Source organism: Somniosus microcephalus, chromosome 5 (assembly GCF_052327205.1).
Source record: "Somniosus microcephalus isolate GS21.2 chromosome 5, FLI_Smic_1.0, whole genome shotgun sequence".
In the NCBI taxonomy this organism is placed as follows: domain Eukaryota; kingdom Metazoa; phylum Chordata; class Chondrichthyes; order Squaliformes; family Somniosidae; genus Somniosus; species Somniosus microcephalus.
Genome location: NC_140991.1, coordinates 173,462,881 through 173,484,751, shown reverse-complemented (window position 1 = coordinate 173,484,751; position 21,871 = coordinate 173,462,881). Strand labels below are relative to the sequence as shown.

General features: G+C 43.0%; 1 protein-coding gene across 2 annotated transcripts in view; it reads right to left on the bottom strand.

Moving 5' to 3' along the window:
- The window catches only part of itgb8 (integrin, beta 8), a 200,250-nt gene that overhangs the window by 135,575 nt on the left and 42,804 nt on the right, over positions 1 to 21,871 (bottom strand). For both annotated transcript variants that reach the window (XM_085988439.1, XM_085988441.1), the window contains exons 4-5: positions 14,327 to 14,573; positions 14,075 to 14,240 (exon numbers count right to left, since the gene is read on the bottom strand). In XM_085988439.1, the coding sequence (XP_085844565.1) occupies positions 14,075 to 14,240; positions 14,327 to 14,573 (413 nt within the window). The remainder of the gene's footprint in view (positions 1 to 14,074; positions 14,241 to 14,326; positions 14,574 to 21,871) is intronic.

The following is a 21,871-nucleotide window of genomic DNA, read 5'->3' as shown; positions in this document are numbered from 1 at the left end:
ACAAACTCAACCAGTAGAAAATTGAAGTAAGTAAAATTTCTAGTTGCTGCAATTAAATATAAGCAAAGTATGGTAAGATTAGCACCTCAGTTTCTAGAAGTGGAATACATCTCAACCACAAGCTGAGGACAACAGTACTGCTGCGCCAATATGACATTTCTGTGTCTCACACTTGCCATCCTTATGGCCTATCCAAGGAACCAAATGGACAATTTATGCCTTATAAAATACAAGACTCTTTTTGAGAGCTGATGGTTTTGTGCTCCTGTTTTAACATTGTTTGTAATGCAGGTTAGTTTCACCAGCAGGAGTGAGAAACTGACATCCAAAATGAGTTTCCACTGGGGCACTATCTATAGAATGCATTAGATACTGCGTCAGTGTTGCTGAGGTGAAGTTATGCTGAAGTTTCCATGCACACTCATTAGCATAAGCCCACATGTAAAATCTCCCATGGACCAGTGCAATCAAGCAGCGTAATCAATTTGTGAGTGAAATGGGGCCTCAAGGTGCTTGCTAGGTGTCGTGTATTGATTGCGAGTTTGACACCAGTCAATACGGTAATGTAATGTGCATTGCATTATGGGAATTACCCGGGAAAGCAGCAGTCAGCCATTTTACCAATAAAGTAAAGATTACAGTTAGAAGCCTGTCTGCCTGACTCTGATTTAATTCGACATATCTACATGCTTGATTGAACATATTAAAGCATAGATATAACACTGGCGACGAGGATAATGAAAAGAATCATTTTTAAATAGGTAGTTGCCCAAGTTTTAGTTAGCTAGGATGGAGAAGACCGGCATTCAAAATTTTGCCTGTTTTGCCAAGCCAGCCACGTTGGGTCCAAGATGGACGAGGTGGTTAACGTCTTTTGAGCTTTATGCCGACGGCAAAGGACTCATTATCGACGATACCTCTACAGCTGCCATGAAGCAGAGGAGAAGAGCTCTACTTCTACACCTAGCAGGACCAGATGTCCAGGATATCTTTTCGACTCTACCAGACACAGGAGAGCCAGCAGACTACACGGTGGTGGTTAGTGCTTTGAATCACTACTTCGTGCCCCAGGTCAACGCAGCATTTGCTAGACAGACTTTTCATAAGTTGTCCCAGAAGGCAGGTGAGACTGTGCAACAATTTGCTACTCGCTTGCGGCAGGCTGCTAAAGACTGTGCTTTTCGGGGGGTTGCGGATAATCAAATAAGAGACGCTATCCTGAGTAGGTGCATGTCAGCCTATGTGCGGAGGAAATTGCTAGAGGAAGGGCATGGTCTAACGCTCGCCCGCACGTTACAATTGGCCTCACAATGTGAAAACATCGAGGACCAGATGTCAGCCATGTCATGTACAGAGAAGGCGGAGACAGATACTGTTCGTCGTGTTACACAGAAGAGGGTATTACGCGAAAAGCTCGACAGAGAAACCAAAGGGAAATGGCGATAAGAACGAAAGGAAATGTTACAGATGTGGACACACAGACCACATGGGCAGAGATCCGAAATGCCAAGCACGCGGACAAACGTGTCATAAGTGCAAGGGAAAGGATAATTTCTCCAAAGTATGCCACACAAAGGGTACAAAGAAACACAGTGTGAACAATGTAAAGGAACAAAATAACTGCATTTGCTGTTGCTGGAAATAACGTGACAGAGAGACTTACCTTTTGTGTGGGGGGAGTAAACCTGAGAATGTTAATTGATTCAGGTGCAACTAATAATGTGATAGATGAGAATACATGGGAAGGATTAAAGTCAGAACACATTAAGTGTCAGTCACATTTTCCGAAGACAGAGAGAAAGTTATTCTCTTATGCTTCTAGCCGACCACTGTCAGTTAAAGGTGTATCACATGTGGGATTACAATAGGTAAGAAAACTAAGCAGATGGAGTTCATTGTGGTTAAAGGCCATGGAGAGCTGTTGCTAGGAAGGGAGACAGCCATGAAACTGGGAGTTTTAAAAATAGGCGCAGATGTCTCAGCTGTGGTAGATGTAAGACAGCTACTAGAACAGCGGTGTCCAATGGTGTTCCAGGGAGTAGGAAGGTTGAACACAAAACAGATCAGTTTGTATATCGACCCACAAGTGAAGCCTGTGGCCCAGCCACTCAGGCGTATACCATTCAACTTAAGGGGGGCAGTAGACGCCAAAATAAAACAATTGAGGAACATGGACATTATCGAACCTGTAACTGGTCCCACCCCATGGGTAAATCCTGTGGTTATTGTACCAAAAGCGGATAAGGATATAAGGTTATGCCTAGACATGAGACGAGCAAACCAGGCAATAGTGAGGGAATGATATCCAATCCCCGCCGTTGATGAGATACTCCAAGGTATGAACGGCTCGACGGTGTTTAGTAAGCTAGACCTGAAATGGGGTTATCACCAGCTAGAACTGACCCCTGAGTCACGAGAAATCACAACGTTTGCAGTACATAACGGAGTATACAGGTACAAGAGGCTGATATTCGGTGTATCTTCAGCTAGTGAGCAATATCAGCACGAGATAGCTAATGCCTTAGCTGGAATAGAGGGTGTTGAAAACATCTCAGATGACATTATCGTGCATGCACACGACCAGGAAACGTACGACAGATGCCTGCACGCTGTCATGACCAGACTAATGGAAAGTGGACTGACACTAAACTCAGAGAAGTGCCAATTCAACATGGACCGATTGATTTTCATGGGAATCCTGTTGTCTGAAAAGGGCATCGGACCAACAGCAGAGAGAGTGCGAGCGGTGGCAGAAGCTCGGGAACCAGAGAATGCTACAGAGGTGAGGAGTTTCTTGGGACTCGTTGGGTACAGTAGCAGATTCATCCCACAGTTTGCAACGCTATCAGAGCCACTGCGACGCCTGACGAGAAAAGACACACCATTTAAATTTGGATCACAACAGAGACAGTCATTCAGTGCACTCAAGGAAGAGTTGGCCAGAGCTGGCACTTTAGCATATTTTGATAAGGACGCACCAAACAAGGTTATAGCAGATGCCAGTCCTGTAGGTTTAGGCGCAGTACTAGTTCAGGACCAACAGGGACAAGAGGTGCCAATATGCTATGTAAGTCGTAGTTTAACAGACAGTGAGAGGAAATACTCTCAAACAGAAAGAGAGGCCTTAGCTCTTGTATGGGCTTGTGAGAGGCTGCATCCATATGTGTATGGCCGAAAATTTAACTTGGTAACTGACCATAAGCCATTACAAGTGATATGCGGCCCACACTCTAAACCATGTGCCCGTATAGAGAGATAGGTACTTAGATTACAGCCGTATGATTTTAAGGTGATACACATTGCAGGCAAGCAAAACATTGCAGACCCCACTGTCACGATTGCTGGGGGAGACAGCAAAACAGGAGAGACATTCTCATGACTCAGATGAATATGTGAGATTTGTAGCTGTGAGTGCGACACCAAAAGCTCTCACTACTAGAGAGGTGGAGGAAGCCTCTGCTACCAACCCAGAGCTGATTGAGGTATGGAAGGCAATCACAAATGGACATTTTGAGAACTGTAAAGCTTATGCAGCAATTGCAAATGAGCTGTGCATAGTGGGGTACCTAGTTCTTCGGGGAACACGCATCGTGCTACCCACAGTGTTACACGCATGAGCCCTGGTGTTAGCACATGAAGGACACTTGGGAATAGTTGGAACATAGCAACATCTCAGAACCAAGGTTTGGTGGCCTGGCATGGACAAGGCAGCTGAAAAACACTGTAAAGCGTGCCACGGTTGTCAGATAGTAGCCAGACCCGACCCACCTGAACCATTGAGACCAACACCATTACCAGAGGGCCCCTGGCAGGATGTAGCTATAGACTTACTGGGACCCTTGCCATCCAACCACTCCATTCTTGTGGTAGTTGATTATTATAGTCGCTACTATGAATATGACATCATGACCTCCACAACAACAGAGAGGGTTATTGATAGTTTAGAGTCAATCTTCAGCCGTCATGGTTTGCCAATCACCTGCAAATCTGATAATGGTCCCCAATTCAGATCTGAATTATTCAAAGAATACTGTGAAAACAACGGGATCAAACACCTGAAAACGACAGCAAAATGGGCTCAGGCTAACAGAGAAGTCGAGTGCCAGAATGCATCATTGATGAAGAGAATCAGAATTGCTCAGTCAGAAGGACTAGATTCGAAACGTGAACTTAGAAAATATGTGACTGTGTACAGGAGCATTGACCATGCCACAACAGGAAAGAGCCCGGCAGAGCTGCTCTTTAAACGGAAAATGAGAGGAAAGCTGCCAGACATCACAGAGTCGCGTGCAGACATGGAAGTACGTGACCGGGACGCAGAACAAAAAGGCAAGTCCAAACTGTACGCAGATGAACAGCAGAGAACACAATACTCAGAGGTGGAAGTTGGTGACATGGTGCTGGTACTGCAGGACAAAGTGGACAAGTTCACCACTCCTTTTAATGCCACACCACACAAAGTTTTGAGTAAAACAGGGAGTCAAGTAGTAGTGGAATCTCCAGAAGGAGCACGCTACTCGAGAAACACTACGTTTGTGAAGACATACAGAACCAATGGACCAAAGGAGACACTCCATGAGCAGGAGGAAACACAAGGGACTGAGGACAGTATAGTAGACCCTGACACACATACCACTGTGACACAGGCAATACCCACTGACACCAACATGTCTAACATACCCAGTACAGCCAGACCTCAAAGGGTTAAAAGAAAACCCCAAAGACTGTCTGATTATGTCACAACATAAACTGTGCGAGAACTGCATGGGTGATGTTAAATGTTTAAACCTAGGAATTATTTAGTTGTGTGGTAAGACACAAGTTTGTAAAAAGTTTATAAATCAAATAAGTTATGCAGTGTTATTGTAAGCAACTGTTTGTAAACTGCAAGTTTGTTTCCAAGGAAAAGGGGGATGTCGTGTATTGATTGCGAGTTTGAAACCAGTCAATACGGTAATGTAATGTGCGAGTTTAACACCAGTAAATATGGTAATATAAGATGCATTGCATTATGGGAATTACTCGGGAAAGCAGCAGTCAGCCATTTTACCAATAAAGTAAAGATTACAGTTAGAAGCCTGTCTGCCTGACTCTGATTTAATTCGACGTATCTACATGCTTGATTGAACGTATTAAAGCATAGATACAACAGTAGGGTTCTATAAACGACAAGGGGGAAACAAATCCCTTTCAGAGGAAGGCTGGAGATCAAACGATAAGCACACTTTTCTCTCTGTCCAATTGACTGCTTGTCATGAATTTGTTATCAATTATTTCAGCAGAAATCAGGACACACCTGTGACTTCATTTGACTGCTGATACAGGTCTTTGGTACCAGAAGGGCAGATCAATTGACTTAATTTAAATTAATTGCTGCAGCAGGAAAAGCAGACCTGTGTCAATGGCTTCAATGTGATTAATGCTGGATTCATGCGCGCCTGAGAATCTGGGCACAATGCGATGAAATAACCCCTCCCCTCCCTCGCCCTCTCCAAATGGGTGCAATCGGTGGAATCGCGCCTTTGCAACCTGGGGGGCATGGCCCATTTAGTGGGCGGGACTGCTTTGGGTGAAGGATCTTTGAGCCAGCATAAAAAATCACAGCATAAAGTGATTATGGGTGCAACTTACATATGCTTAAAATTCTGTGATCTTTAGTGCTTTTTGAATTGATTTGATTCTGCCCCGATCAAGCCGTTATCTGGGTGGAAATCATGTTGCATTCCAGGCCTAAAAGGTTTTTTTTATAAACGGGGGACTGGGTGATGCAATAGGCCTTTCACCTCTAGAACCTGGTTTCAAAACCAACCCAAACTGATGGGATGACAGTTGTGGTATCTTGAGGTGGCCATAGATGGAGACAGACACAGGTTAACTCCTTAACATGGTTTAATCAACACTTGCACATAACAGCTTCTGCCATGAGGCAGCAAAAACAAAGACTACAACCAGTACAGATCAGACTTAACTCAGGAGAGCAATTGCCACAGCACCACCTGGTGGATCAGGTTACTCATAACCTCCCAGGTTACTACAACAGTCTCCACTGCTTCCTGATCATTTGCTGTCCTATATGATATTGGTTTAGGCAGTCTCAATCCTAGTACAAAAGTGCCCCTAATTTTGGCACTGAATTAGCGGTCTTACTCGGAGAAACCAAAGCATGGATGGTGTGGGAAATAGAAATCTTCACACTAGTGTTATAGAGTTGCTCGTCTTAAGTTGCCACTGAGGTGTTATTGATCGGGCCTGAAATGGGAAGTGTTCCATTCCCGAGCACTAATGTCCCTCACCTTGATGACCACAAAAATGATTTTAGAAAACTGTTATGTCATATTTATGCGCACACAGTGCCCAATAAGCCTACTCTGCATTTTGTTAACCAGGACAGCTCTTTATCTTTTTATCCCGATTACCTGCCACTTCTCCAAATCCCATAATACACTTACTCCTCAGTTAAATATCTCCCTCTCTCATTTAAATACCCCCATTGATGAAGTGTATTCCACAACCTTTTGTACAAATAATTTTTTCCTGGATTCACTTTTAACTGGCTTAATTCTAATTTTAGGATTATGTTCAATTGTTCTAAATTCCTGTGCTGGAGGAAATAATTCTTCATCATCTATTCCTGTCAATATATTTTCATTATTTTAAACTCCTCAATCATATCACCTCTTAACCTCCTCATCTCTAGGGAATATAGCCCAAGTTTACTTAGGGGTCGATTTTCCTGGAGCCGTCAGGCGGGGTTTCAGGCGTGTGGGGGGGGGGAATCCCGAATTCGGGGGTCCCGACACCATCCCGCCCAAAACCCGCCTCCACGTAAGTTTCACAGGAGGTGGGTACCCGCCCCGCACTGGGACCCGCCGACCCGAGGCGGGAAGGGATCAGTGCCAATTAACTGCCTGTTAACAGGTAGTTAACAGGCAGTTTTTAGCCTGATCCCTATTTTGAGGGATGTCATGTGGGATTCCCGACGGCTCCAAACCATGCCAGGTTAGAGCAGGCGGGCCGTCGGGTTGAAGGACTTGGAGGGGTCGCGATGTCGGTGTTCAGGTGAGTGATGGGTGCATGAGTGCAAAGGTAAGTGTGTTTGGTGTGTCTAAAGTGTGTAAAGAAGTTAAAATTACCTGTACTTACCTTAACAGCCTTTCTTCCTCTAGGTTTCGGGAGTCCATCACTCAGCCAGCACTGAAAGCAAAATGGCTGCGAGCTGTCAAAAGTGACAGCCTGCAGCTTTCATTGTCGGTGAGATTTCTAACTGAGTCTGTGGAGAAGGACTCAGGTTAGAAGTCAGACTGTCAGTGTTTGACAGCTTCAAACAGCTGTGAAACACTGATATTTCATCTGTCAAAAACTCTTGACAGATGAAATTTCAGTCTGTGACGTCACCTGTTGCCGGGTGGCCCTTAACAAGGTCAATCAAAGGAAAATCACGTGGATTGGCTGGATGTCGATGTAGGCGGGACTAAAACCCGAAAGTAGTAGTCCCGCCTTCTTCCCGACAGCTTAATGAAAATCAACCCCTTAGTGTCTCATCATAACCGCCTTCATTCTGGGCATCATTACGAATGTTCACTGAATTTTATCCAACGACAACAAATTCTTCCTAAGATGCTGGGGGTAATTTTAACCTAACAGTCCCAGGTTCAGATTGGTTGCTTTTTTACATTCAGCCCAAATTTACTTTCCAGTTATTTCAACTGGGCAGGATATAAAATAGGCTGCTGATCCAATCTTGTCAGTTTTCTGCTGGGCAGATTAGGTTAAACATTATCTGCAATGTGCCCAAAACTGATGACATTATTCCAAACAATGTTTGACTAGTGCTTTTCAGAACTGCAGTAGCACTATATTCTATACATCTTTTGATGAAGCCCAGCATCCTATGGGCCCTTCGGAGTGCACCTGCAAGCTAGCTTTTAATAAGCTATGTACTTACAATACTAAATCCCTTTGTTCATCTACCTCAGCACTTTCCCATTGAGACTGCATTCACATCTTTCTTTCTTACAACCAAAGTGTACTAGCTCACACTTTGTTACATTAAACTGCAACAGCCATTGCTCCACCAACTAGCTTAATATATTTATGTCTTTTTGCAATTTTCTGATCTCTTCTTCACAATTCACTATACCTCTGAGCTTACTATCTTCTGCAAACTTGAATAAACCCTCCTCTATTCTCAAATCCAGATCATTTATATGTGAAGTGAAAAGCTGGGACTACAGTAATAATCTTTGGTGAAGATAGTGAGTCAATGCCTACTAATTTAGGAATATCCTATTATCCAACTCTCTACCTCCCAATCAACATCTTATTCATACCACGTGATGCCTCCATTTCCATATGCTTCAATTTTGGCTAATCCCTCATGCATATCATTGTCAAATGCCTTCTGAAATGTATATAAGATCAATTGTGTCTCCAAAGCTACCATGCCAGTGACTGTACAGTATAAGGTAAATTTTCTGCTTACATTTTCCCAGAGCAAAGCCTAAACTGCTGGGAGCACATATGCATGCACCCCATAATTTTCCACCCATTAACTTTAGTCATGCACAACATACACCTTCATTATAAAATTCTTCCAAAATTCTATAGATTCTGTAACGGTTCCTGCAGATTGGAGGATAGCAAATGTAACCCCGCTATTTAAGAAAGGAGGGAGAGAGAAAACGGGGAACTACAGACCTGTTAGCCTCACATCAGTAGTTGGGAAAATGCTGGAATCTATTATAAAGAATGCAATAACTGGGCACTTAGAAACTAATAGTAAGATTGGGCAGGGTCAACATGGATTTATGAAAGGGAAATCCTGTTTCACAAACCTATTGGAGTTCTTTGAGGATGTGACTAGTGGAGTAGACAAAGGGGAACCGGTAGATGTGGTGTGTTTGAATTTTCAGAAGGCCTTCGATAAGATCCCACACAAGAGGTTGGTGAACAAAATTAGGGCACATGGAATTGGGGGTAATATACTAGCATGGATTGAGAATTGGTTAACAGACAGAAAACAAAGAACATAAGAACATAAGAAATAGGAGCAGGAATAGGCCACTTGGCCCCTCGAGCCTGCTCTGCCATTCAATAAGATCATGGCTGATCTTGGGCTCAAAGCCACTTCCCCGCCCGCTCCCCATAACCCTTGTGTCGATCGCCACCTTAAATGTATTTAATGACCCAGCCTCCACAGTTCTCTGGGGCAGAGAATTCCACAGATTTACGAACCTGAGAGAAGAAATTCCTCCTCATCTCAGTTCTAAAAGGGCGACCCTTTATTCTAAAACTGTGCCCCCTGCGTTCTAGATTTCCCCACGAGGGGAAATATCCTCTCTACATCTACCTTGTCGTGCCCCCTCAGTATCTTACATGTTTCAATAAGATCACCTCTCATTCTTCTAAATTCCAATGAGTATAGGCCCAGCCTGCTCAACCTTTCCTCATAAGTCAACCCCCTCATCTCTGGAATTAACCTAGTGAATCATCTCTGAACTGCCTCCAATGCAAGAATATCCTTCCTTAAATAAGGAGACCAAAACTGTACACAGTACTCAAGGTGTGGTCTCACCAATACCCTATACAGTTGTAGCAGGATTTCCCTGCTTTTATACTCCAACCCTTTTGAAATAAAGGCCAACATTGCATTTGCCTTTTTGATTACTTGCTCTACCTGCATGCTAACTTTCTGTGTTTCATGCACAAGGACCCCCAGGTCCCTCTGAACTGTAGCATTTTGTAATCTCTCTCCATTTAAATAATAATTTGCTTTTTTATTTTTCCTGCCAAAGTGTATAACCTCACACTTTCCCACATTATACTCCATCTGCCAAATGTTTGCCCACTCACTTAGCCTGTCTATATCCCTTTGCAGGTTCTTTGTGTCCTCTGCACAACTTGCTTTCCCACCTATCCTTGTATCATCCACAAACTTGGCTACATTACACTCGGTCCCTTCATCTAAGTCATTAATGTAGATTGTAAATAGTTGAGGCCCCAGCACCGATCCCTGTGGCACCCCACTAGTTACCGTTTGCCAACCGGAAAATGACCCATTTATCCCGACTCTCTGCTTTCTATTAATTAGCCAATTCTCTATCCATGCTAATATATTACCCCCAATTCCATGAGCTCTTACCTTATGCAGCAACCTTTTATGTGGCACCTTATCGAATGCCTTCTGGAAATCCAAATACACCACATCCACTGGTTCACCTTTGTCCACCCTGCCTGTTACCTCCTCAAAAAACTCCAGCAAATTTGTTAAACATGATTTCCCTTTCATAAAACCATGCTGACTCTGCTTGACTGCATTATGATTTTCCAAATGCCCTGCTACTGCTTCCTTAATGAAGGAATCCAGCATTTTCCCAACGACAGATGTTAGGCTAACTGGTCTATAGTTTCCTGCTTTCTGTCTCCCTCCTATCTTAAATAAAGAGTAGGGATAAACGGGTCTTTTCAGGATGGCAGGCTGTGAATAATGGGGTACCGCAAGGATCGGTGCTTGGGCTTCAGCTATTCACAATCTATATCAATGATTTGGATGAGGGGTCTAAATGTAACATTTCCAAATTTGCCAATGACACAAAGCTAGGTGGCAGTGTCAGTTGCAAAGAGGATGTGAAGAGGCTTCAAGGGGATCTCAACAGGCTCACTGAGTGGGCAAGAACATGGCAGATGGAATATAATGTGGATAAATGTGAATTTATCCACTTTGGTAGAAAAAACAGAAAGGCAGAGTATTTCCTAAATGGTGAAAGATTGGGGAATGCAGATGGTCAAAGGGACCTGGGTGTCCTTGTACATGAATCACTGAAAGTGAATGTGCAGGTGCAGCAAACCATTAGGAAGGCAAATGGAATGCTGGCCTTCATTACAAGAAGATTTGAGTACAGGAGTAAAAAAGTCTTACTCCAATTATATAGGGCCTTGGTAAGACCACACCTGGAGTACTGTGTACAATTTTGGCCTCCTTACCTAAGGAAGGATATACTTGCCATAGAGGGAGTGCAATGAAGGTTCACAAGATTGATTCCTGGGATGGTGGGACTGTGGTATGAGAAAAGATTGAGTAAACTAGTCCTGTATTCTCTTGCATTCAGAAGAATGAGAGGGGATCTCATTGAAGCATACAAAATTATTACAGGGCTTGATAGGGTGGATGCTGGGAGAATGTTTCCCATAGCTGGGGAGTCTAGAACCAGGGGCCACAGCTTCAGGATAAATGGTAGGCCATTCAGGACTGAGATGAGATGAAATTTCTTCACACAGAGGGTGGTGAATCTTTGGAATTCTCTACCACAGAGGACGGTGGAGGCTCAGTCATTGGGTATATTCAAAACAGAAGTTGATAGATTTCTGACTAGTAAGGGCATCAAGGGATATGGCGATAGGGCCGGTGAATGGAGTTGAGGCAGAAGATCAGCCATGATCTCATTGAATGGCGGAGCAGGCTCGAAGGGCCGAATGGCCTACTCCTGCTCCTATTTTTTATGTTCTTATTTTCTATATCTACAAACATTTAGCATATCCAGCCTTGCATCTTATTTATAATAGCAATTTTCCCCCAGTGACCATGCTCTTGTCGGCTGGAAAGTCTTAATATAAACAGAGGAATTACTGCTATTGGAGGTGATTTTGAGCCATTGTTTCGAAGAACAGGAAGCCAAGAAACATGGCTGCCCATGTATTAAGTAGCTGAACTCCTCCCATACATCTCTGTAAAAGAAATAAACTGGATTTGCCACCACTGGCTTGTGTGAACCCTCCCCAGCCACTGCAGGAGATAACAGTACAAATGAAATCTCTGCAAAAGGCAACTTTAAAACAGCTACACATTTAATAATGCACATATAGAATTGTTTTTAAGTCTTATAAACTGGAAGATAAATGGGTCAGTTTCTACAACATTGGGCAGCGGGCCAACGCTGTAGGTCCATTTCCAGAAGGGATTCTCCAATAAAATGGGTCATTAGATTACTTATAGTGTGTAATATTTCCCTCCTGCTCCCTCAAGCAGGAAACTTAAAAGCTCTATGATTTCCTTCAATTTCTGTGAACAGGCCAGGGAGCTGGATTGTCTCAGATAGTGGAGAGTGCAAAAGTTACATTTATTTGGCAAGACATAATAAGGAGTAATAAAGGAACTGTTACACTCTTAGGAGTATATTATAGACCAAACAGTGGACAGGAGATAAAGGAAGAAGTATGTCGACAAATGAGAGAAAAGAACAGGGCCGCACAATGGGTCATTCTATTTATCCAAAGACAGGCTGCGGTAAGAGTAATGTAACTGATAAAGAGGGGTTTCTACAATGTGTCCAGGAGTGCTATCCTAAATACACATGTTTTCAGTCCAACAAGAAAGAAGTGTTGGATTTAGTTCTGGAAACTGAGTGAATTCGATAAGAGTAGGGAACATCCAAGAAACAGCGACCACAACATATGTTTAATATAATTTTTTTTAAATTAATTGCAAACTGTAAGCCACTTCAGAGGACTCAGACAGACAGGTTAGCAGAATGGACAAATAGACATCAGATGAAGTTTAATGTGGAAAAACGTGAGGTGATACATTTTAGGAGGAAGAATCTGGAAGGTCAATATACACTAAAAGGTAAAACTTTAAAAGGAATAGAGAAGCAGGGAGACCTGGAGCTCCGGACAAGATAATACAGCAGCATGTAGGTTTTATAAGTAGGGGTATGGAGTGCAAAATGAAAGCGGTAATGCATTATCTATACAAATCATTGGTTAGATTATTGTGTCTGGTTTTGGACATTGTACAATTAGAAAGAATGAAAAGGCCTTGGAGAAGGCACAAAGTGATTACACCAGGGATGAGAGGCTTTAGTTATGCACAGAGACTAGAGAAGCTGGAGCTCTTTTCATTAGGGAAACAAAATGTTAAGAGATCTCATAGAGGTGTACAAAATTCTAAATAGGTATATAGGAAAAAGCTAGTCACTGGTCAAAAAGTCAGTAACAAGAGGGCATAAATCAAAGATTATCACCAAAAGAACAAAAAGAGGTTAGGAGAATTTTCTTTCAAACAAAGGGTTGTTAGGATCTGGAAACAGTTCTGGAAGCAGGCTTCATAATAGCTTTTAAAAAGGAAGTGGATAAATATTTGAAAAAGAAACATTTAAAAGACTATAGAGAAATGACATGGGGATGAGACTATGGGATAGGTCTTTCATGGTGTGAGCAGAGATACATTGGGCCGAATGGCTTCCTTCTGTGCTATAAAACTCTATCAGGAAGATTTTCCTGTGTGTGCACCCAGGTGCATTGGATCACCTGGATGTAGCCAATATCAGGAAATCAGGCAGGTAGGGGTGCATGTCTGTAAAGGAACCCACCTGATTTTCCTTCCACTCTCCCCTTATGATTCTACGATAATTCTCCAGAAAGGGCAACATTATTAAGGTTCAAGCGCCTAGAAGTTGCTATTTGTAATATTAGCATACAAACATTTAATACAGTAGATAAAGTTCCTTTATCTTTTAATGGAGGTTTTAGCTTGTTTATTTTAAGAGGAATGTCATACATGTTACACGTTCATACTCCAACACAGCAAAAAGTAATTTCCAGGCCAATAAATTCCAAACAACTCAACAGACTTTAATACTACTGCTGGAAGAAAAAAAGATTAGAGTCAGTCCAAAGTACTGGAACAATGTAGTTGGAAAAATTTTAGAACGGATCAAATAGAAAGAACTAGTAAGTAAACAGTATTGTTTGGTTACTTAAATCCAGTAACATTATTCAATTTGAGAAATCCTGCCACAAAATTAAAAAAAACATAGCTCAATGTCCTTGGAATGAAAAATTGTAATCTTGTATGGGGTTACTGAATGCTTTGATAAAATTCATGTTTAGGTGGTTTCCAGTGTGATATCTGGGAAGTTTAGTTGGATGGAAGCCAGGATGAAGGAATAAAAGTCCATTTATTACATTTAGCTGAATGTAAACTGGTTCCACATATTAGCTACATCTCTTTATATATTTCTTTGGCAAAAAGAGTTTTAATATCTGTTGTTTTTCGGCTCTGTAAAACAAAACTCACCTCACAAACTGCAACTTGGAGCATAGCGTCCAAAGCTCCCTCAGGTGTGTCCTCATTTCCAGAAATCCTTTGTTTCTCCACTGCTTTCCTGAATTCAGTTATATTATCAGTCAAAGATAACACATGCATAAACCCATGTGCTGGTAGACAGGATGTTTCATAAATACTGCATTAAAAGAAAAATAATAAAAATAGACATTTTAATACTGAACAAAAATGATATTGAACACGTACCTGTCAATAACTACTTACCTGCATGGATTAATAAGTTTGTCTGGGTGAATGTTAATAAATGGAGACACTGGCTTATCAACGAATGATCCAAACCCAAATTGGAAATCACTGGAATATTTAGCCATCTTTTGTGATAAAGAATATCCCATGGAGTGTAATCTTTCTAAATTAGCCACCATCGATGCCGATGTGTCAACCAAATGATAGAGGTCCACAGGATAGTCGTTCAGTCGCCTAACGTTCACTATAAAGCTTGCCTCACTACCTGTTTGCCAAAAGGTAGGAAAAAACAGCATGGTTATCATCTGGCATACACAGGTTATTTGTGAGATAAAATGAAAAAATTGCAAATGCTGGAAATCTGAAATAAAATAAATTCTGGAAATGTACCATTAGCATCTGAAAAGAGAAAAGAGAGAACATTAATCTATTTTTCTCTGTTCAGATGGAACTCCAAATTTCTTGTTTTTAATAAAAAAAACTTAAGTGCTGAATATTTTTTTTTTTAAATATATAAAAACAGTAAGAATTTACAATCACATATTTCTACAAGCTTTTTAACCAGCATTTCAATTTTATGCACATTCATATAAGAGCTATTCTTAACATTTGTAAAGATATACATATACTAGTAGATCTCCCATGATGTTTCTCAGGGGTAGCCTGAGGACTGGAGCATGGTTGTGACATTTAGTTGTTGCCCTAGTCTACCCCTTTAGAGTCACTGTTCAAGTAATCCCAATGGAGAAGTGGTCCAAATAGGCAAGTGTAGCTTCTTGTAAACTCCTGAGATCAATGACAGGACAAATGTAATTGCTTCTAAATTTCTGGCTTTTTTTCCCCTTTCTTTTGAAGATTGTTTTGCATATGAAACAAAGTATGATATCTAAAAGGTGGACACGAACTAGATGCAACATTTTCATAAATATATAACTAGACATTGCTGATCGTGAATCAGAGTATCCACATTTACAAGGGTGGGGTGAGGAAATACTCAGGTGTGGGATGGGAGAGTTGCATATCTACACTAAAAGAAGTTTTTAAGAAATCTCCTCGGAGATGGTGAAGTGTTTTTTTTAATAGGTCACATATAAAATAAATAAATAAATAAAGTGGTGAATTTCCTGAAGGGTTCTCCCAATCAGCTGCCGTAACTTCTAAGAATATTTGCAGTGATAATGTTCCTGGGACTAGGGACAGGGTCACTGGCAAGGCTTGGAAGCTAAGCAGAGCCAGGCCTGGTTAGTACCTGGAGGGGTGACCATCAGGGAAGACCAGGTACAGAAGGAGCCCCGAGGAGGGGCGGTTGGTGAGAAGGTCACAGGAGGGGCGGCTGGTGAGCAGGCCCGGGCGTTGGGCTGAAGATTGTCGAACAGGAGGAATGGTGGAAATGGAATGGCGGCGCGCACAGACGCAGTGGCTTTGCTTCTCCCAGGACGGTGCTATTTACGTTTAATGTTAATGTTATTTGTACTGGACTCATGGGAGCTTGCAAGATCACATTTCATTGTTCATGTACTTGTGCATTGTACAATGACAATAAAGTTGAATTATTATTAATAATAATAATTATTTTCCTTGACCAGTGGAGGCAAATAGATTTATCACCACCTCCAAACAATAGTTACATTACAAAAATTGTGCATGTTTCATGATAAGGTGATCTTTACCTATGATATCAAATGGGAATTGTCTTCCATCTGTTTATAGCATGTGTTTTTACCGTGAGGGCCAGAAATATAAAACCTCAAAAATCAAACAAATATGGACTTTTATTCAGAACCTCCCTTCAAACTAGAATCATACTACTGTATAGTACTTCCAGAGCTATAGTAACTGTGCTTTTTCTGATTGCTTTGAGTTCTGTCTTAAGCCACAGTAACACAAAAATAAAACAATAAGCTATGACTACTTAGATTACAGGATATGAATAAAAATTAAGCTGACAAATTTCAAAGTGCAAAATTTAATTTGTCACATGTAACAGGCTGTATTTGCTAAGTAAGCACCCTTTAAATAAATTAACTTACAATATTTTTCAGAAAAGTGATAGCACAAAATATTGAAGAATGGAAGTGTAATAGACACAAGCATTTGATTGTGGATTTCTCATGGAGTTGCACACTCTTAACTGCCTCTGTTGTTTTTGTGTTGCCGCTTCACACTCTCTCTTTCTCTTCTCTTCTGCTTCTCTCACCCTAATTTATCTGTTTGCCTCTCTCTCTGTTATCTTCTGCTTCTCTCTCTCTTTCTCTTTTTCTTCTTTTTTCTACTTTCGGGTGGGAGTTGGTGGATGATGTGGCATGGTGCAGAATGAGAGCAAGCTCTGCCCATTTGTATCAGCGCTGAGCGGCCCTTAATGAGACTGCTGGAGGCCGCTGAAAAATCGGTCCAGCAACATAACTTTGCCAGAAGTACAATGCGTAAATGGGATTTCTGCCAAAGCTATTGGTGGAGCAGGAGCAGCTCAGAGGAATTTCACACCCTAAATTTCCCAGTGGTAGGTCACCAATGACGTCCAGTCTTTATGCCCACAGTGACTATTGTGCTTTGCTACATCTCTTGTTCTCTGCTGTAGCTCAAGCATATCTATTTGTGTTATCCTGTTCTTTTTCATACTGATCCTAATTCTGTTATCTGCAAAAAAAATCCTTTCCATAGGGGTGTGGAGGGTACCTTGATTTGTTAGAGTTGCTCTATCACAGAACTCAAATCCAGTTGGTCTCTCCTCCTCACCATGTTAACTGGAGGTCCATCAGTAAGTTTACTGAATCTTTGCTTGTCCCACTAGAAGCCTATGCAAGAGGTCAAACTGCAGGTAGCCAGTAAAAGTCAGCTGTAGTCTTCTCAGCACATCCACATTCAAAATGGCAACCCTGACAGAAGTAGTGCTCTACTTGAAAGTAATTTTCTTTTTAAATATCAATTTTCAATTGACACATTGTTGGCGACAGAACCATAACACTTTTTTTCTCTCTGCACTCTCACAGCTGGTATCCTCTACATAAAACTTTGCTTTGGAAAGCCGCAAAAGAGAGTACATTTCATTTTAGCTATCAACACTAATGCTGTTGTACATTTTAGATGAGAAGTCAGCACTTTGAGATTAGATGAGCCATGCCAGTTTGCTTCACAAACCATCCTACATTGGGGCAAGAGTGTGCAGCTGTTGCTGGTCATTAAGAATTCAAAGTTTGAAAGTCTCAATTAATTGATTTATGTCAGTTTTTAATCTTCATAGTAACGAGCACAGCTGATGAAATACTGAAGTAATTGTGACCCGACTTTTATGGCACAAAAATGCCTGAAAAGAACAAGCACAAAAAGCATTTAGCACCAGTGTTGTTTTTAAGATAATAAATCACTAGCTGTCACTGGCAACACCCATTGGTGCTTAGTGGCCTGTCACATCTGCAGCAAGTACAATTTATATGGTGGGCATGAGTGGTAACTTAATTACAAACAGGATGACTATTTTACACGAAAGCAGAAAATGCTGGAAACATTTAGCAGGTCAGTTGGCAACTGTGAAGTGAACAGACAATTTAACATTTCAGATTTCTAGCATTTGCAGTTTTTTGCATTTTGTTAATATTTTACACATTTAGGATACCAAAGTTGACAATTCAGGTGTCAAACAGTCCTAAAGCAATGCTACAGAATAAGCCCAATTCTTGAGTATTCTTTCTAAAATTAACTCCCAAATTTATTTTTAAGGCTAAAACGTATATAAAAGCTAACATGCAAATTACTAGCCTTCCAATAGAAGCCATCATTTCTCAACCACAGAGACATTCTGCTTTTAAATTTGTTCATACCAATTCTGGGAAACAGAAGCAGACTTCATATCACAGTGGGGATATTTTTCTCCTTTGGTGGGAAATAAATTTTATTTTTGCAGCTTTTGTAAACATGTTAAAGTCTGGTAGCCAAAAAAGAGCAGCTGTTTGTTATTTCCCACTATTGATTTTGTGAAACATAATTTTAAAACAGAAATTACAACACACTTAGAATAATGCAGCTTGCATACTTTTCAAGCATCTAAATTGCTATTTAACAGGTGTAAATGGTAATATTTTGTTCCACCAAATGTGGTGTGAGCAAGAGAAAAACTTTGCATTTATGGCTTGTTGTCCAGCTCGTAAACTAGATTTAATGACTGGATATGGAGATAATGGCCAGTGGCATATTAGAAAAAATATATGTGGCTAGATTTTACAAATTAGTGCTCTTGGAACAGGATTTCACGTGACGTCGACAAGCTGTGCGAATTTGTGTGGTAGGTTGCAATTAATATTTGTGAGCAGCACAACTGTACTGCGAGATTGATGCAACATAACCATGGGAGTGACCCATGATTTCCTGATATGCACTCCCAGAAAGGGTTTGTAAAATCAGCCTTATAACATTTGAAACTGTCCATATGATGCCCATGTGCTAATTCTGTGACTTAAAAAAAACAGACTCCTGAACAGCCCTCTCCTCCGGTTCCTATTGTATTATGAAATAGTATAAGGTGGTTCTGCACCCACACTGTGGTGCTAAAGAATCCTATAGACCACTTAATTCTTTAAATGCTGTTACTGATCCATCTGTTTGCCATTACTCTGTAAGACCAACTCTTAATGTGAATGGGATTTCAATATGCACTTTTTATTGTATTTCCCATTTCCCCGACCTCCAGCAACAGTGTAATGTTCTCGAGATGCCTTGAACAAACACTTGCCAAGCATTTTTCCCACTAATTTACTTGCATCCATTTCAGGCTGTGAGCAAGACTCAGAGTGACAGTACTAACAGACAAAAAGCCCATTGTGGCGGAGCCACTAAAGGGCTCAGATCGTTTGTATATAATTCCCTTTAACAACATGTTAGCTACAGCCTGAGTCTGTATCTTTATTTATACCGTTTACTTGTACAGAGCGTGATTACTTTAACAGCGCGGGTAAATGCGATGACGTCACGCCATACATCACGTGATCCCCCACTGGCGGGAAAAACGTGATGACATCATGACATCAACCACGGGACCAGCCAGCAGTACTCGTGGAGCCTCCAAACTGAATAGACCTACACTCGATGTTCTCCTGCAGTTACTTGTTTAAACCTGTTAGTTTCCATTAAACTTCATTTTGTTTGAGCGCCTGAGTGGACCTCAGGCTTTGGATAGGAACTAGACATTCCTACATTGGTGACCCCGACTTTTGCGAATGGTTTTCGCAGAAGATAATCAACATGGAAACGAACGCCGTTACCTTGAAGCTACCGCAGTTCTGGGAGCAACAACCAGCCGTGTGGTTCATCCAGGCTGAAGCCCAGTTCGCCATCAGGGACATCGTTGCGGATCAGACCCGTTATTATTATGTGGTCTCCGCCCTCGACAGCACCACAGCCTCGCAGATCGTCAGCCTACTCGGTAGTCTGCCTACTAATCGCAAGTGTGACACCTTAAAGGCGCGGTTGCTGCAGGTCTTCAGGCTCACGAAGTTGGAGCGCGGCCGCCGGCTGCTCGCTATGCCCGGCCTCGGGGACTCCAAGCCGTCCGAGCTCATAAGCCAGATGCTCACGCTCCTTGGGTCCAAGCCGGAATGCTTCCTCTTCAGGGAGCTATTCCTCAGCCTACTCCCGGAGCAAGTTCAGGCTGCCCTAGCCAGGTCCGAAGTCACAGACTGCGCGGAGCTTGCTGCCAAAGCGGACAAGATTTTCACGGTGACACAACAGCACTGCGCGGCCACGAGGCGCCCATCCCCCACAGATGCTGCTCCAGCTCCTCAATCAGCGGGGTTGTGCTTTTACCACGCCCGTTTTGGCGCGAAAGCAAGATGCTGCCACCCTCCCTGCAGTTTTTTGCACAAAAAAAAACATCTACAGCCACCCTGGTGAAGGAGGACCGGGTCTAATGAGCGCCCCGCAGCTGCGATGGCCATCGGAGATTCAGGGAAGCTTCTCTTCATCACCGACTCCCTATCTGGTCAACGTTTCCTTTGCGACACCGGGGTGCAGTGTAGCATCCTACCTGTGTCAAATCTCGATATACTAGCTGGGGGCCACGGCCCCGCCCTCGCGGCGGTTAATGGCGCGGCCGTTCGGACCTTCGGAAGGCGGCGGGTCCAGGTGTGTTTCGGCGGCCAGCGTTTCCACTGGGAATTCATCACGGCCAAAGTCACGCAGGCCATCCTGGGGGCGGATTTTTTGTGCGCCAACGGCCTCCTGGTCGATGTCAGGCACTGCCAGTTGATCAATGCGGCCACGTTCCACTCCATCCCGTGCCACCACGGTAACGCTGTGCCGCGCACTGTCTTCTGTGCGTTCCCACCTCCGGACGACTTCACTCGGCTACTCAGAGAGTTCCCCAATCTGACCAGGCCCACTTTCTCCTCCTCGGCTACAAAACATGGTGTGGAACATCACATCACCACCACGGGTCCCCCAGTGTACGCACGGGCCCGACGACTCGAACTCGGCAAGCTCACGGCTGCGAAAGCGGAGTTCGACATGATGGAGCAGCGGGGGAATATTCGCCGGTCGAATAGTCCCTGGTCTTCGCCTCTCCACATTGTTCCAAAACCCGGCGGCGGATGGCGGCCATGCGGCGACTACCGACACCTGAATGATGCCACTACTCCTGATCGGTACCCGATCCCGCATATCCAAGATTTCTCAGCCCATTTGGCGGGAAATACCTTTTTTTCAAAAGTCGACCTCATCCGTGGTTACCACCAGGTCCCCGTGCACCCGCAAGACATCCCGAAAACCGCAGTCATCACCCCATTCAGCCTGTTCGAATTTCTGCGGATGCCGTTTGGCTTGAAGAACGCTGCACAGGCTTTGCAGCGCTTGATGGACTCCGTGCTTCGGGACCTAAAATTCCTCTTCATCTACCTCAACGACATCCTCATCGCCAGCCCTAGCAAAGAGGAGCACTTCTGCCATTTGAGCATCCTCTTCACACGCCTCAGTCAACATGGTTTAATTATCAACCTGGCCAAGTGCCAGTTCGGCCTGCAGCAGATTCATTTCTTGGGCCACCGCATCACATCAGACGGCGCAATCCCCTAACAGACGAAGGTCGAGCGGTTACATCTTTCCCGCGCCCGCAGACCGTCAAGGCCCTACAGGAGTTCCTCGGGATGGTCAACTTTTATCACCGGTTCGTCCCTAAGGTGGCTCTGCTTATGCAGCCCTTGTACGAGGCCCTCAAGGCCAAGTCCAGTAAGGATCCGATCAGCTGGACGGCCGAGATGGACCGGGCGTTCGTCGACACCAAAGGCGCCTTGGCCAATGCAACCATGCTGGCGCACCCGCTTCCAGGTGCCATCATTGCCCTTACCATCTGATGCGCTATCAATTACTCATAAAAGACTGAGAGTTAGAAGAGTAACTAAAGGCTTTTATTAACAACAGAATGGAGGTCTGCCTCGCGTGGTCGACCGGTCCATGATACTAAGGGCTGGGGAGCAGTCACCTTTATACTAGGACCTGTGGGAGGAGTCAGCCGAGGCATGTACACAGTGGAATACAAACAGGACAAACAGGAATACAAACAGTGGTTTACCACATTCA